The 17559-nt window shown below is 38.1% G+C and overlaps 1 protein-coding gene across 3 annotated transcripts in view; it reads left to right on the forward strand.

Annotated features, from left to right (window-relative positions):
- LOC136866305 (influenza virus NS1A-binding protein homolog) overlaps positions 1 to 17559 on the forward strand; it is a 361110-nt gene that overhangs the window by 280791 nt on the left and 62760 nt on the right. For all 3 annotated transcript variants that reach the window (XM_067143147.2, XM_068226692.1, XM_067143148.2), the window contains 3 exons: positions 4928 to 5085; positions 5390 to 5577; positions 14418 to 14616. In XM_067143147.2, coding sequence (XP_066999248.1) covers positions 4928 to 5085; positions 5390 to 5577; positions 14418 to 14616 — 545 coding nt within the window. The remainder of the gene's footprint in view (positions 1 to 4927; positions 5086 to 5389; positions 5578 to 14417; positions 14617 to 17559) is intronic.

A 17559-nucleotide genomic window follows, 5' to 3' on the forward strand; every position in this document is an offset into this window, starting at 1 on the left:
ATAGGGTGCTGCCAGTCTATTTATGTCTGTGGGAGAAAGCAATAAGGAACTTAAAAATGGTGCCCTAAAATCTAAAAGGGACACCATTTTAGCTCCATGCTAGAGACAACGAATGGCAACAGTAAAGCATCATTCTCTTATGGTTCTGATAATAGGTAGCCATGATTCACTGAGCCTGACATATGTCCTTTCTAAATATTTAGCTAGTCTACTTCAACTACTCCTGGGTGGGGGCGGTAGAATAACACCCACGGTATCCCCTGCCTGTCGTAAGAGGCGACTGAAAGGGGCCCCACGGGCTCTGAACTTTGGAGCGTGGGTTGGCAACCACGAGGCTGAGTCCTGGCATTGCTTCCACTTACTTGTACCAGGCTCCTCACTTTCATCTATCCTATCCGACCTCCCTTGGTCAATTCTTGTTCTTTTCAGACCCAGACGCTATTAGGTTTGTGAGGGCTAGGGAGTCTTTCATTTTCACGCCCTTCGTGGCCCTTGTCTTCCTTTGGCCGATACCTTCATTTTTCGAAGTGTCGGGCCCCTTCCATTTTTTCTCTCTGATTAGTGATATATAGAGGATGATTGCCTAGTTGTACTTCCTCTTAAAACAATAATCACCACCACCACCTGACACCCCTTCCTATTTTAAGGATTCCACACACTTCATTGAGAAGTTAAAAACTATATCACTTCAGCCAGGTGATATCCTTGGTGAGTCTCTATGTGGTGTCTCTGTTTACAAGGGTACCTGTTGGTGTTATGTCTCTCATTAATGATATTTTTTACTGAAGAGATCGCAAGGCTTTTCCATCACTGCATGACCTCCTCCTACTTTGTATGGATGGGAAATATTATGATCAGATAGATGGCGTGGCCATGTTGTGGCTAATTTCTTCATGGAAAACTTCGAAGAGAAAGCTTTGTCGTCGCCATCTTGCAAACCGAACTGGTGGCGATATGTGGACAATGTATTCGTTGTATGGACGGAAGGTGAAGACAATCTTGGCCACTTCCTGGATCACCTTAATCGCCAGCACCCTTCCATTTTTTCACCATGGAAATGGAATCTGACGGCAAAATACCATTTTTGGATGTTCTCATCATCAAGAAAGAGGATGGATCTTTAGGACACAGCGTTTATCGTAAGCCTACACACACTGATAGATATCTCCACGCAGATTCTCACAATCACCCTGTCCAGGAACATGGTATCCTTACAACTCGTAACAACCAGGGCCAGGAGGATTTATGAAGTGTCAACTCTACAAGAGGAAATTAACACCTTGAGAACCACCTTTGAAAGCTTCGGTTACAGCAGAGCTTCTGAAATCTACGCATAATCGGACGTCTGTTCCGGAAAAAGATGTAAAAAGAACTGCTACCTACCTTACATACATAATACGATGGATTGTATTGCTAAAATCTTACGTAGGTACCACGTACGAACTGTTTTTGGAACATCAATTAAGATTAGGCAACTCTTGCGACCATCTAAGGACAGTTTGCCTAAATTGCAACAATCTGGTATCTACAGAGTTCCCTGTACTTACGGCAAGGTTTATATAGGGCAGACTTCACGAACGGTATGTACTCGCATCGAAGAACATACCAGGTGTATCAGACACAACCAACCTCATAAATCAGCTGTTGCTGATCGTAACTTAACACCTGGTCATGTCATGTTCCAAGAAGGTTGTTTGTGTTTGTCCCAACACTCTACTCTTCATATTCACTCAACACACCAAATTAACAACCATAACAGGAATACGCAATGGTAATCCACATGTGCGACACAGTTCGTATCCGCGACCCCACAGGTGTGGGAAAAACGGTAGAAGATGATACTCATTTTAAAGATTCACCTGCCTTTGTTATTCTTTTCACCCCTGAAGTGGATTTTCCAAAAACAAGTGTGTTCACTTATTTTTAAAAGAGATTCCAAATAGGGCCTACCAATTTTAACGTCTGTAACATCTTCAGTTTCTGAGATATATATCCTCATATAAAGAATTCAACTCCTTCATCACTTATTTTCACCCCCCCCCCACCCTTCTCGCCCCTTAAGTGGATTTTGTGAAACCAAAGCCTTCAACAAAAGACTGAAGCTAATGAACAGAAAGCTGCACGAGATTAGCTTGTGTGTTTTACCATAGTTGCACTGCGGACCAGACTTTGCATTTAACTTACTTCCACTTATTTGAACTCTGCAAAGGAGGGATGGGGGTGTGATAGTCTAGTGGCATTGTCACTGGCTTCTTATTAAGGTAGTTGCAGGTCGAATCCCAGGCAGTGTGCATGGAATTTTTGAATAAAAATTCGTGCCTTATTGTTCGATGTAAGACGATGGTACCATTGGCTACCATCATATAATCAGTAAAACTACAAGATTAGTTTGAATCTCTGGAGAATTCTTTGAGTAGGATACTGGAACAGAACAATGATTTTAAATTTACTGTGTCTTGGTAAAATTTTATTAATCTTGTGTGAGGTATGAATGTGTACTTTCTTCTCTTCTCAGCTGGAGAAAGGGTGGTATTGAAAGTAAGTATACACTGATGAGCAATTGAATTAGCGATAATGTGGCCAGTAGCATGTAGTACCCTCTTTCACACTGATGACAACAATGAGGTATATCATGTACTCTGTAAGACACCGGGAGCGTTGGGGGAGACTTACTGGTCCAAGACTGCTGTACATGTTGGTCAGAGCATGATGCAGGATGAGTGTATCCCCCTAGACAGCATCCCAGACATGATCAGTGGAACTGAGATGGGGACCATGCTAGTAACCTCATGTCCAAGGGATATTAAAGGAACCATTTGGCCACAATTCGGGAACGATGGGTGCATTGACTTGCTTTGGGTACAGGTCTCCTGCAGAGTGCAAGTGAATAAAATGGCAGACATGATCTGATAGCAGGGTCCTACATCATTCACCGGGAGAGATGTTAACAGATGTACCAAAGGTCCCACTTCATCCCACATGAGCAGTCCCCATACAAGGATAAATTCACCACCAGTCTGAACTGTACCCTGCTGGCAAAATGGATCTATCGCTTCATGTAGAGTACTTCGTAATAAACTCCAAACCTGCCATCGGCATATACCAACTGGTTCCTGTCCAGAAGACTTTTTTTCCATGCTTCGAGAGTCCAGTGGTGGTGTTCCATGTCTGTCTCATGACATGCAGTGAGCAGAGGTACCCTAGTGGTATAGTGGCTTCTGTGCCCCATTGTGAGGCGATGGTTCTGGATGGTTTGGCTGCTTTTACGTCATTGCTGTCCAACATTGAATTTGTGAGATATCTTGTTTGTGATCCTTTGTCCGTTGTTTCCGTTCAACACCTGACAGCAAACCCCATCATCCACACATTCTTCACCATGGAAACTGACCCTGGTGGCAGTTGATTTATAAGAATCTATGTACTCTCAGTACACTCTTGACACAGTGATGTGTGGAAAGCCCAGTTCTTGCACAACTTCTCAGGTGGAATGTCTCTTACTTTTGGCACAGACAATCTGGCCACGATTGAAGGTGCTGAGATCTCATTGTACCCATCCTGTGTCCAACTGTTACTTGCATGGTCAGTATTAGGTCTGACAACACTGCAGTCACATGCCACACCCTACTGCTACATACACTAGTTCTATCACAGGACCATTTTTCAAAAAAAACTTCTATCTTTAATTCAGTCACTCATCAGCATAATCCTTGTGTTGATGCCAAAATAATTAACATCTCAGACAAGAACACAATTTTAATTATCAGAAAGGAGCTTACTGGCAGGATATTGAAATTTGTATAAACTTTTAATTCACTGACAGTTTGATCATACATTGAGATTAATTTGATTGAAAAAGCAATCTGTAATAATAAAAAGAAGTGCACAATGTCCAGCTAAATTTACGGCACGCAGATCTGAAACTTTGAACATAGGTGAATGGAAGCAAATCCAAATGCACCTCGAAGCTAGATTTTTCTTTTTTGTGTTTGTTGGAAGGTTATTAACAAACAACCAGCGAAGAACATGCTGTCGCCAGGATTATATGAGTCACTGTCGCTAGGTGACTTAACATAAGATAGGTAATAGAAGTCAAAAAGCCATTTTTAAATCCATGGCGTAGGAGGCCATTTTCGGTCCTTGACATGAAAGCCATATTCAGTCTGTGATATCCAGAAATGTCTGTCTGTGTGTGTGTGGTCAATGCCCAGCCAAATCTATGACACTGGAAATCTGAAATTTTTAACATGCGTGGGCACAGCGTTTTACCGATCGTGCATAGCTGTGTCAAAGAGCAATTCTTGTTCACAAAATGAAGCTGTCAGCTGCACGTGGGTTGTTCATAATTTGGAAAGGCAAACACACTATACATATTAGCTCCAAATGGAAGGATACTTAATATAGTTTATCTGGAGGGTTTGTAAGAAAGAAAAAAAGTTCATTGTTTATATAATATGATCTTTTAGATTGTTCTAATATTATTTGTCCCATCCACCAACCATGTATTATAAGCATTGAAAGTAACAATATAATTAAAAAATAAAATGTAATTCATGAAATGTACGTAAAATGGATGTGTTAATAAATGTTTTCTATTTTGCTTTAAATTAATGGTTTATAAACATCTAACGGTTGAATTAATCAATGCGGGTGAAGCTGCGGATACATGCTAGTAGAAAAAACAATTGTAATTTTGCTTCAGAGAAGGGAATGAGAGATGATCAAAGTGCGCTCCTCATGTTTTGCCTGAAAAAATGCCTTGCCAGCCTTACAGGGTAGTCCAATACTTTTGTGATATTAATTTCTACACATAAGTTCAGGAATACTGAAGTCCTTCAGACAAAATTATATAGTAACTAAGTGAACAATTTGGTTTTTTGAATTTTAAAATTTAATTTTTATGTATTAAAAAATTATTAATTTGTTTCAGAACTGGTTCTCGGTTATCAAGATACCATGGTTGAACAGCAATCTGATCCTGCCCAAGTGGATGGGCTAGTTTTCATTGATGACAAACATAATCAGCACACACTGCAGGCTCTCAACATGATGCGCAAGAACAAACATTTTTGTGATGTTATCTTACATGTGAGTGTTTTCCAGTGCATTGACAGCATTTCACTTATAACATTATTCCTTTAACTTCTATGGGGAATGTAAAATTATTAAATTATAATTGACTAGGGGAAGAGTTTCTGGTAGGTCCAAACAGTGGTATATCTTGGATGTACAACTTTTTCTTTATAGTTTGGTGTACTTTGTGTGTTAATATCAGTTTATTTTCTTATCTGGCTATTCTTTTTTTTTTTTTTTTTTTTTGTATGCAGTATTTTAAAATTCAATTAAAGGAACAGGTGATGCATTTTGATGATTTTGTTTTTGTGTGTTTAAGGTTGGGAATGCAGAGTTTCATGCCCATCGTGCTGTATTAGCTAGTGTCAGTCCTCATCTCTTTGAACTGTTCACGGCTGATGATGAAACAAAGGGAAACGTGAGAGAAAACGTGATCACATTCAAACTTAATGGAGGTTTCGAAACATCTGCTCTTGAGAAATTGATAGACTTTGCCTACACTGCAAGGTACAGTTACTTTTACACTTAATGTTGAATAGACACATTCAGGTTTAGTTTTCTATGTTTTATCATTGAATTGAGAAAGACTGAATCACAGCAAGATGTTAGCTTGTTGTAGATAAATCATCAAAAAGTTTACAGCTTTCTAGGAATGTTACTTTTAGGGATGTTACTGCATGCAGTAGATACATTTACTGTTGTTGGCTTCTCTTTCATTGGATCCCATCTGCACAATTTGAGATTTGATGCTGTTAACTTCTTCAGTCTTCATAACTTGTCTGTAATACATTTCTGTTATTGTAAGGTGAGAAACCAGGTGGCTTAGTTGGGAAGGGCATTCTGGGTGTAATGAATGTGTTTTGAATGAATATTGTTACGGAACCACATTTATTCCATGGCCGGAGTCACCTCATGTTTTGGGGTAACTTTGGCCGCCATAAAAATAACTCAAGAAACAAAGTTTTCTTCGATGTGGAGTGTTACTTCGGCCAGTGTGAATGTTTTTTTAAAAACCTGCAGAATGCTCAGTATCAACAATCGCAAACAAATTAAAATGATTTGTAGTGAAAGAGATGTATAGTAATCCAATTCACATTTTCCCCAAAGAAGAAGAAAGTATTTTATTTAGCCTAAGCATACAAGCTTTGTATGACATTACAAATTACATGTTGCATTGCATAAATATTTGTAATGGTACAAAAGATAAAAAAAGAAACGGTACAGAAATCATAAAGCCCGTTTGTATGGAGAGAAAAGGAGGTCAGAAAGGAAGCATTCTTGCAGACTGTCCTCATAATACACTGTCTTTTAAATTGGAAAATATCTGGACCGTCAATCAAGTTCTTAAATGTGTATCGTCCATGTCAACTGATATCCGTCTATTTATCATCGAAAATGGGAACGGTCTTTCTCTTCCCCGTCAGGATTAACTTCGTTCTTGAAGTAAACAAGATTGTAACTACAATACCTGCGGCTGCGTGATATTTTCCTGTATGTTCATGGCATGGCCTAAGTTGCTGCAGAAGAGGACAATGTTTATCACAAAGCTATTTCCCTGAAAAACCTATTTTAATAAAAATTGTGTTGATAAGTTACCAGACATACTTACCGTATTTACTCGCGTATTAGACCCCTTTTTTTTTCCACTTTTACAGTCAAAAAATGCGAAGGGGGGTCCAATATGCGATAACGTCAAATTTCGTGCAGTGAACACATGACTTCTAGGCTATAAATTGTACACGTAAACATTCTACACTATTCTTTAATAAACTTATGAATGTATTCTGCGTTTTACTGGCTATTTTCGTTCGAAAATTTATAAATTTAAAAAGACAATGGTGAACATGACTTTTAGGCCTACATATATTTTAAATATAATCAATCACTTTTATTTACCGTATTAAGCAATGTTAACACAAAATAATGAAAAAGAACTTAATGGCCAGTCATTTGTCACTGTCAGTTGTATTTGATAGTTCGGGAAACACGCGAGCATCGTCGTACCTACGTTACCAACACTCAGCTGATGCAATACGACCGCGGCGCACAGCCCGCATAAAATGTAATACTGTACTCCAAAAGATAATTATTCATGAGGTAAAATAAATTCACAAAATATACACTTACTAACAACATCCGGCACTAAAATGAGAATACAAGAATAAAAGAGAGTGAGGAAATAACAAATTACGGTACTTACAGTTAAGGGAGGTTATGGTGTACAAAAGAAACACTCCACTGATCCGAGACTCAAGTAACTTTCTTGCCACGTGTATTTCCCGGAATAAACGAGACATTGTACACACAGAACTAGATACACTAACCAACACACAAATATCAATAAAACTACAGCTACAATAAACTATTAAACGCATAAAAAACTACGTTATTGCACTAATGCTGTGAACTACGCTATCCTAGAGAGATGAAGACTAGAAGTAATATAACAATTTAAAAAACACAAATTACTGATGAAAGTGTTCAAGATCGCAAACCGTATCGGCAGCTAATAGTGCTAAAGCTACGGAAATAGACATCTCTTAACTATAAGACAGACGTATCACACGATTTTGGTGTGAGCTTGAATCGGGCGGGTCGGACGGACGAACCTTGAGCTCTCTCAGTGTAGAAAGCTGCGGTGAGTGGAGAGTTTCACTTCTGCCTCTCTTCCTGCAGGGAGGCCAACCAGCGGGCAATGGAACCAACAGTAACAAAGTTCGTCATATTGACATATATAAGGTTAAGAATTCAAAGCATATTTTCATAAACCGCCATTTGTGTCACAAGTACTGATTATATCAGCTTTTACGGGACATTTTAAGTCTCAATTCATTCACTGATGGCCGATTGCGAGTCTACGGAGGAATACTCGCCACCGTATTTTCTGACATGTTGGCAATTTTCCAAGACACAGACACACTGCGCCGTTCCCGCGTCCAGGCAAGGACACAAGAGATCCTGACTAGCTCTAACTTCAATAAATCTGGTAACTAAGTTCTACGGGTGTGAGTTCCGTAACAGAAAAACGTCCAGGTCGACCAACGGTAGTCTCTAACTAACGCAGAAAGACGTCTCTTACTCGTATCTAGTTAGGTACCATTCTCATTAATTCTTATGGAAATCGTCGTCGCTTGTTACTACTACGGTCTTACAACTAATCCTTATTCTAAGAACACAGAGAAAGAGTATTTAGGTTTCACTATTCCATATTTATTCAAATATTAAATAAAATATTCAAGAAATTATCTCGAGTCTTTACTAACGGAGAAGCTCTTGTAATGAGTGACTCTTTGTCAATCCAATAATTCATGTCCTTCTACAACTTTTAAAGAAATCACATCTTTCGACTTCCACCTAAATGAATGCCTTCTCGGCTTAAATTGCTTCTTTTCTTAAAAGTCATTCATCTCCGAAATCCTCAATTGTCAGTATAAATTACATGTAACTTCTTGGAAGATTCTTGAAAAAGCTACCTTTTCCTTCTCTTGCAATTCACCTACCGAGTTGGGTGATGACTAAATAAATGAACTTGAACACAGCTAATGGTATTTACAAGTGCCTTCTTGGCAAGAAAATAAACATTAAGATTAAGTACATTAAAAATATAGGATGCATCCCAAAAAAAAAAAAAATCCTACTAACTATTATTTACAGTCTTTCTAGTGGTATTCCTTTGAGAAATAAAGAATCGCACATGGAATTTCTGAGCTAATGTTCAGTCAAGAAATGGAGTTCCAGTCGTTTAAGTCAATTATTCTTGGAAATCGCATTAGATTCTGGTAATTAACACCTGATACCTACTCTAAAAACTGTTACATTCCTTAAATTTTCACTGATTGATTGTCTGATAGCAGTTTTAAGACTATCAACACGGCTATTATAAAGTTCTTCTTGCATTGTTTTGACAAGTACACACGTATATGTTTACATTTTAAACATTCATCTCTGCCTATTTATTTGCTTCTTAGTCACTCATATTTCCTTGTGTTACACATCATGAGCTAAGCTACGTCCATTGTAAGCCGTAATCGCCCTATAAGTAACATTTTCTTAAGATTTAATTCATGAACTTAAGGTAATATGACCTTGTCTTATTGACATTAGACTACGTGCGTACGAAGTAGCAAGAAACGTCACCACACTGGTCATACAGAGTTATAATAACACATACTACCAATGGAAAATCTATTTAATCGTATGACACTACCTCCAGCTAAAAGAAAAATGATTCTTCTTTGAAAATCTAGGTCACCAGTGATCAGTCTATAGGTTGAAATTTATACAGAAATGTAATTATATTCAGTGAGAGTTTTCAAGATCATCCTAAGTAAATCAGTGAAGGCTCAAATCCTATCCAGAGCACATATATGCTTATCTAGGTAACCTAATATGGATAAAAGAAAACACTGCAGTACACGTCTTGAGATCATGTCCTGAACTAGGTAAAAATGCGTAGGCTTCAGAATCATTGAGTGGAATTGGCGAGAAATCAGTGACCCCCAGTCACAACATTTGAAGTCACGGGACCTTACTTCATACAACTATGACTATCTCTCTCGAAGAAACAATAACTACAACCATCATACATCATCAACAACTCTAAATCATATCCATGACGCGTCAATTATTACTCATATTTCATATAAAGCCACATAATCACTTCATCATGTAAATCATTGCCTTTACTTGCACATCAACGTGCCGTGACATTACTAAAATGCCTACATTATTTACTACAGTCACAGTGCCAAATTTTAACGTGAACTTGGAGTAGTCTACTGCCATTCCTTCATAACACACATCCTATGCATGATCTCGAACAGATTGACGTTGCTTAAATTTAGTACACGCAGGTATTAATGCAAACTTCACTCTTTACACATCACTGATAATAATAATAATAACTTTAGCGATCTCTCCTCACATATCTCTGGAAAACATTACGATCGGGAAATCACTTGGTGACCACGCCTACAAATGGAATTGACGTTTCATACGGATGAGTACCTACTTCCAATCAATTCCGCTAGATGTTTATCTACGCACAGTGTTCGCACAAACAAGTATTAACAAGCAATAAAAGAAATGATTTATTCTTACTTACGAAAACGACTTGGATAATGGACTTAGCTTTGCTCAAGATGGTCTCGGCGCTTCCTCCTCCGGTCATCTGAGACTAGGATCTCGTCATCTGGTTCCTCCACAAGTGGTCGGGTACATCGTAGCTTCTCAACATCGATCACTGGTCATCCGGGACAGCCAACATCGTCTCGCCTCGTCAGGATCCAAGCAGCATCGCCTTGCTTCCTTACAGACCCATGGTGAAGACTCGTGCGTATGGAACAGAACGATGACAGAATATTTGACTCATTGCTGACATCTTCCAATTACTATAGCTCTTGCGTTGCTCAAATTGCATTGGTTTTACTGGGGTACTGTTGACCCAATAAATAGTTCAAAATTCTCTAATACAGATGTTCGGTATATTCTGATTTAAAAATAAATTTCTTTCCGCCGTCTTTTATTAGCCTAAATGCATTCAATCACTGGTCCGTAGGTGTCTTTCAAGGTTAAACGGTATCGGGATAATTTCACCAAGGGCTTGCGTCACTGCGTGACGTAGTTCCACTGTAGTATATCTTTTGTATTGTATTATCTCTTCTTGTTCACGTATTAAATCTCCCGCGGCGTTTAAATCTTGATTTCCGCAAATTAGCGTGTAGTCGGGAATTAATCTTCGTTTCCAATCCCTTGTATACAGCTCCGCTGGATAATTCCTTATAAAATGAGTTTTACGTCTTCTTAACACCTCGAAGTTAGATTAGATAATAAATGATGAGCATTTTTTTTCTTGAATAATGGTTTCAAATAATGTCCATCTGTCATTTTTTTCTGCGCCTTCTATACGCTGCCATTACCGTAACTGATCGACGACGTTAAATGTATTTTATTTGACATATTGATCGCAGAGACTCCATCTTTGTTGCTCTAGCTCTTATAAAGAACTGTGAAACGGCCCAACACGTACTGTGATAGTCTGTAGTTGGAAAGTCGAGAATAAAAAAGTAGTAGGCCTATTTCTCCGTTTACGCTAATCCACCTACGAACTCGGACAATATTCTGTGATGCTTGTACCGTACTGCTGTAGTGGCTGTCGCAGATAAAGCTGTCACCTCCGATTGTGCCGATCTGGCAAAAGGCAGCTGAGGGCTCAAGAAAATGTGCGCAAACTTGTACACACATTTGTACGACGTCATCAGAGCTGCAGTACAGTTTGTAGTACCCGCTTCGAAGTGGAATAGTTTATTGGTCTCAGCTGAATTTCGTTACGGGGTCTAATATGCGAGATTTATTTTTTTCCATTCTCTTGGTCTCAAAAAGCCGGGGGGGTCTAATAGGCGAGGGGGTCTAATACACGAGTAAATATGGTATATTTTGACCCTATAAACCACTGGAATGGAGAATTGAATGCTGGGGCTGGAGAATAGTTTGTTTTCTGCTGTTACCAGACAAGACAATAGTTGTGGCTGCGAAAAAAATCGATTGACTCAACAATGAGCCCGCCAGTGTTCTTTGGACTACCGAGTGGTGATAAGAGTACTCTATTGTATGTGCATTTTAGTTGTTGCAAGTGGTTCATCTTTTTCAGTATAGGAGGCAGAAGAAAATAAGTGTTGCTATTCGTCAGTGGCTGAAGTTACCCTGTATGGCCAAAGTTACCCCACTTTACGGTACTATTTTTATCCTACTACGCTCTAATAGATACATACGAATATAGCAGGCAAGATACTATTTTATATACCATATCTACACTACAATATTCTCAACAGAAATGTGGTTATATGATTTTTACAGCTGGTGGATTACTCTCTCTGGTAGCCTGTCTCCTTGCTGCTGTCCACCTGCTGTTGTGCTTCATGAAAGCCCTTAAACCCTTGAAGTTATTGATCTGCTGTTGTTACTTGGTTGTGTTAGCAATGTCTGTTTGATTTAGTCTAATTCTTTTCAGATCCTTCCTGACCTCCCTGAACCATGTTTCACAAGTGTTAAATCTGCTATTGAGTATACCAAAAATTTTCTTAGTCAACTGCTTGTCATCCATTTTAAATAGGTGACCATAGAACTTGTCATCATTTCTTAATGGATTCAGTCAGTTGTTTGGTTTTCTGATATAATTTCACTCATCCTTGCAACCTGTATTGTCCAGCGACAATCTTTGGGCCCATTATCTTTCGAAGGATCTTCCTCTCAAACTTCTCTGCTGCTCTCAGACCAGCCTTTTCAGTAAATCAAAGGCATTCACTTCCTTAGAAACAGTCTGTTTTAATCACTATGTTGTAATGTCTGAATTTAGCTTGCAATGAAATGCATGTTTTTTTTTTTTTTAATTAACAAGTTGCAACTTTTGCTATATGCTGAGGCCTTCCTATCTCACCTGCTGTTTTTAGCTTTTTCATTGGATCCCATCTGCACAATCTCACAGATTTGAAGCTGTTTTTCAGTCTTATCATACCTTGTTTGTTGTTGTGAAAATGTGAGGATGTTAGTCAAGTACTTGGTTTTTTCAAAGAAAATCCTAAGTCCAGCCTTTTCTGCTTGTTTCAAAATATTTTTCTGTTCTACAGCTGCATCTGTTTCTAGAGAGGATCGCTAAATCATCAACAAAAGCTAGACCATTGTTCTTTACACTGTTCTTTGAACCTCCAATGTATACTTAGTTAAGTAAACCTTTCTTGTGAAGTTCTTTGTCCCCATTCACGGTTAACCTTCACCAAAACGTAGTTAGTCTGTGATAGTCCACTGTCCCACCTTATTCCTGTTTTAATTTCAAACACCTCAGAAAATTCACCCATGAATTTTACTTTAGAGCAAGTGAGTGTTAGGGTCTGCTTTACAATTTCCCTTGTTTTGTCATCCAATCCAAATTGACTCAAAATGTCAATTATAACTTCACAGTTGCTTGAATCATATGCTTTCTGGAAATCTACAAAGACTACTGCCAGATCTTTTGAGGTGTAATTTTCCATGTCTCTTTCCAAACTCCATATCTGCCCTATGCATGATTTTCCTTTCCTAACCATCTTGGTATTCACTAAGTTGGTGATGTATTGGTACCACTAGTCTGGTCTGAAGTGCTTTTGAGAGCACCTTATATCCTCTCCTCCCTAGCATTTATCCTGTGTAATTGCAGGGTCCGCTTTTCTGCACTTAGCTTTCCATTGCTTCTGATCCTTGGCATTATCTGGAGTAATGCCCAACAAGCACATGTCCTCCCGTAGTGTGTCGAGCCATCTCTTCCTTGGCCGTACCCGTGGTCAACAGCCCTCGGGGTTCAAATCTAGTGCCACCTTTGGAACCATCTTAGAAGAGTCTCCTGTATTTTGTCAGTAATTGGAGCCACTCCAAATGCTGCTCTGACATCCTGGTTCCTTACATGGTCAAATATATACAGTTTCCCAGAGGCCATCGAAGCATCCTCATTTCCATGCCATCAAGATGTTGTTCATGTCTTTTTGTGATTGACCAGCATTGTGCCCCGTATAGTGCTACAGGACGAACAGCCATTCTTTGATTTCAAGTACAACGGGATCTTCGGTCGAAAAGGACTCCCGTAACATGGTGCCACTTTGTCCAGGCTGCATTTACTCTATTCCGTGTTTCCGACGGTGTTTCACAATCTGAAACAATGACTGATTCCAAATATTTAAACCCATTTGTTTTAGGAAGATCAACACAGTTGCCTTTCCAAGTAAATAAGAAGTTTGCCCCACTGGTTTCTGTATGTGCAGAAATAAGTTTTACCATCTACAAAGAAATCTTATCTCTAAATAGAAAGAAACTAACTGTTAAAAACTTAGATGTTTAATGTTTCTTTTTCTTTTTAGTTATTGTAATAATTTTGATTCAAACTATGATATTTTAAGTGTTCATTTTCAAGGTAAATACATAATTATAATAATGAAAGTAAAGCATGCTTAATTTCGGGGTCAATCCTGAGAGGACAGGGAAAGAGTGGGGGTGTTTTCAAACAACTGAAATGATCCATTCGGACTTAGAAAATATGGTCACTCTAAACATATTGCATATTGGTTTCTTTCAGAGAGCTGTAATTGGCTCCCAAAGAGAAAGGGTGTCTAAAAATTTTAACTGTCGTTATAATCTTTTCGAACTTTATTTGGATGATCATCCTTATTGTGGTAGAAAGAAGAATTCAGCAAGCAACTAGACATTGACAATGTAATTGCCTGTAATTTGTTCCTACATGAATATTGATAGAATTGTATTAACTTCAGAAGTGAAGTACCTATTATTCGAACTGAGAAATGCCATTGAGTATCATTACTTAGGTTGGAGGTGAAACATCATCAAGTGAAGGCTGTATATCTAGCTGCTTGGCATCTGAAGATGGAGCGTGTGGTTCGTGAATGCGCACGATACTTGATCAAACATCTGAGTATAGAAAACTGCATTGAGACACGTTCATTACCAGGGATTTCCAGGAACAAAAACTTCATGGAACAAGTGGATTCCTTCATTGCTCGAGAGGTTTGTAATCTGTTGTATTTAGATGTCATGGTTTCATTTTTATATTTAAACAGTCTGTATCCCTGTTCTGAGAGGAAGTTGCTGGTTTTGTTAGTGCTTTGTATCCATATACTGTACGCAATTATTCAATTTTATTATGGACTGTTACATTTCATCATCCAGTTTGCTAACTTCTGTGAACCATTTATCTCCATAATTCTGGATTCACTGTTAACATGGAGGTATCTTCCGCTTTCATGTCTCTTACCTTGAAACTATTAAATAAATCGCACCTCCACAAGAATAGTGACAAAACTCAAAAATGAAAGTTTCTGAGAAAACAAGTTTAAAAGTTTAGAACACCCTATCAAATAAAGGATAATATTTTATCAGACTGTTTCTACGTGATAAAATTTAGCATATCGTTATTGTACCTCGAAATACCATTATGACACTGTTGAGGGGAGAAATACTGTCCTGCAACACATGTATCACTTAGAACGAAAATTCATTGAAATAGTTCATGCAATACTGAACCTTAGATAACAGAACATTTCTGGTCATAGTTCTAAACTGAAATATGATCAGTGTTTTTTAGGCGCACAGACGATATTGGTGTTGCATACTAAGGATCTGCCGTGTCAGTACAGTACAGTACAGTACAGTACAATACCTAATTTATTGCTTTAACACATATTGATATACAATTCCTTTTCTCAAGAATATAAAAGCATTCTCCTTTTCTGCTTCTGGTTAAAATCCAGGTAGTGTTGATTCAGTTGATCTGAGTAGTGTTGATTCATTTGGTTCAGAGGAACAATAAGAAGCCAATGAAGGATGTTTGGAATATGAAGCTCGCACAGTAGTCATACAAAAACAGTATTTGAAATTTGAAAAATACAATACAAACTTTCAGACAATATTTATATAGGATCATGACACATGAATGTTTATTCACGTTTGAATTTTTAATGTATATTTAACAGGAGATCGTTTGTGTACAGTTTTATGTTAGATTGTACAATTTTTAACAGGTCTAATGTGCTTAAGTGATATTAACCAGAACTTGAAGAGAATTGTTTATATTCTGGAAACCTGTATTTGTACATCAGTATGTATTACACAATAAATTAGGTATTGAATTGACAAGGCAGACCCTTAATACATAACATTGGTTAGTTAATACGAACCCATTGTGGGCATTATGGTCAAAATTATAGATCCCAACAATATATTACACATTTTCAGAGTTTCAATTAAATAAATCACAACTAAGAAGTGTCAATATTCTTGATTGACAATGTTCAGTATACTGAAGTGGTATAAAAGCATTTGTGATTTTTCACAAGAAGGACAGGATGTACACTTGACAGTTTTCTAGATCGAAAGTGATAATTTTTGCATATGGGGCAATTCATAACTAAATATTGAAATTTTTTGTGTTGTGTCACTATAGTCAGAGGGGTGCAAAATTTTCTAACCATTGTCTCAAAGCCCATTAACCTTGTGCATTGTTATTCTCATTTTACCGGGGATAACCTTATCATCCATTGCTATTCAGTATGCATGACTTCGAGTATTCAGTCTTTATCTCCTTATTCAAAGAATCCTCCTGCTGTTATTTCCACCAGTTTATTGCAGCAGTCTTTCTTAAAATTTTCATCACTGTTACCTACTTTGAGCTGGTAGTTGTTCTAAAATAGTGCTAAATTAGTAATATTTAGTGTACTCTTCCTTTATACTGAATACTATAGATGGAAACTGTGATCGCACTTTTTTTTCACCTTGATTAGATTTTCTTCTCTGTATTAGCATCCTGGGAGAGTGTGAAATAGTTGAGATGACCTATTCCTTATTTGGTATACAATATTATTAGATATCTTCCCTACTTACAGCAATTAAATCTTTAAATCCCTCAGTTTCATACCAAACACATCCAAAATATTACTGTAGACTGCACTGTAGAGATGAACAGTTTCGGGCTTGATGACTGGGTTCTTACGTGTATTTGCCAGCTAAGCTAGCTCGCCTTGTGCGACCGCACTGTAGAGAGAATCTAGGCTTGTTACGTCATGAGGCCCACTTCAAGGCAGCTCAACTAACAGGGCGTGGTTTCCTTTGCAGGCTGGGCTTGCTAAGGCTGGAGTAATTATTGCATGTTGCATTCACTAACAATTTGCACCTTTCCGTTTTGAGTTACAAAAGAGGTTCAAACTATGAACTTGTGGTCCATACCAATGTATTATACAGTGTATTTTCTAAACCAATGAGCTAATTGGTACAATATTTTGCCTGAGGAAAATTTACATTTCAGTAGTACATGTTTTGTTTAAACATCAACAACAGTGTGTTTAGGTGACATCATTAAAGGGTATTAAAATATATTCTTCTCATATTAGTCTTAAAACATTCACAACACCATAAAAACCTTTACTTTAAGCCTTGAAATGGGGAGGGGGAAGGAGGTAAACAAAATTAACTATATCTAGTCTTATATTAAAAACTTATTGCCAAAACACTTACAATGAAATGAAATGGCGTATGGCTTTGTGCTGGGAGTGTCAGAGGACAGTTCGGCTCGCCAGGTGAAGGTAACCTGCGCGTTGTGATGAGGATGAAATAATGATGATGAAGACGCATACACCCAGCCCCCGTGCCAGCGAAATTTACCAGTGATTGTTAAAATTTCTGACCCTGCCGGGAATTGAACCCGGGAGGATCCCTGTGACCAGAGGCCAGCACGCTAACCATTTGTCGATGGAGCCGGACCAACACTCACGATAACATCCACATATTTAAAAAAAAAAGTCGCCCACCCTTCTGCTCCCTCATCCTCTTCAAAGCTTAACAAAGTCGAAGTTTTTATGGTGTTTTGAATGTTTTAAGAATAATATGAGAAGAATGTGTTTTTGTACTCTTTGTTTATATCACCTAAACACGTTGTAGCTGATGTTTAGTTACTAA

Source organism: Anabrus simplex, chromosome 3 (genome assembly GCF_040414725.1).
Source record: "Anabrus simplex isolate iqAnaSimp1 chromosome 3, ASM4041472v1, whole genome shotgun sequence".
Taxonomy (NCBI): Eukaryota; Metazoa; Arthropoda; class Insecta; order Orthoptera; family Tettigoniidae; genus Anabrus; species Anabrus simplex.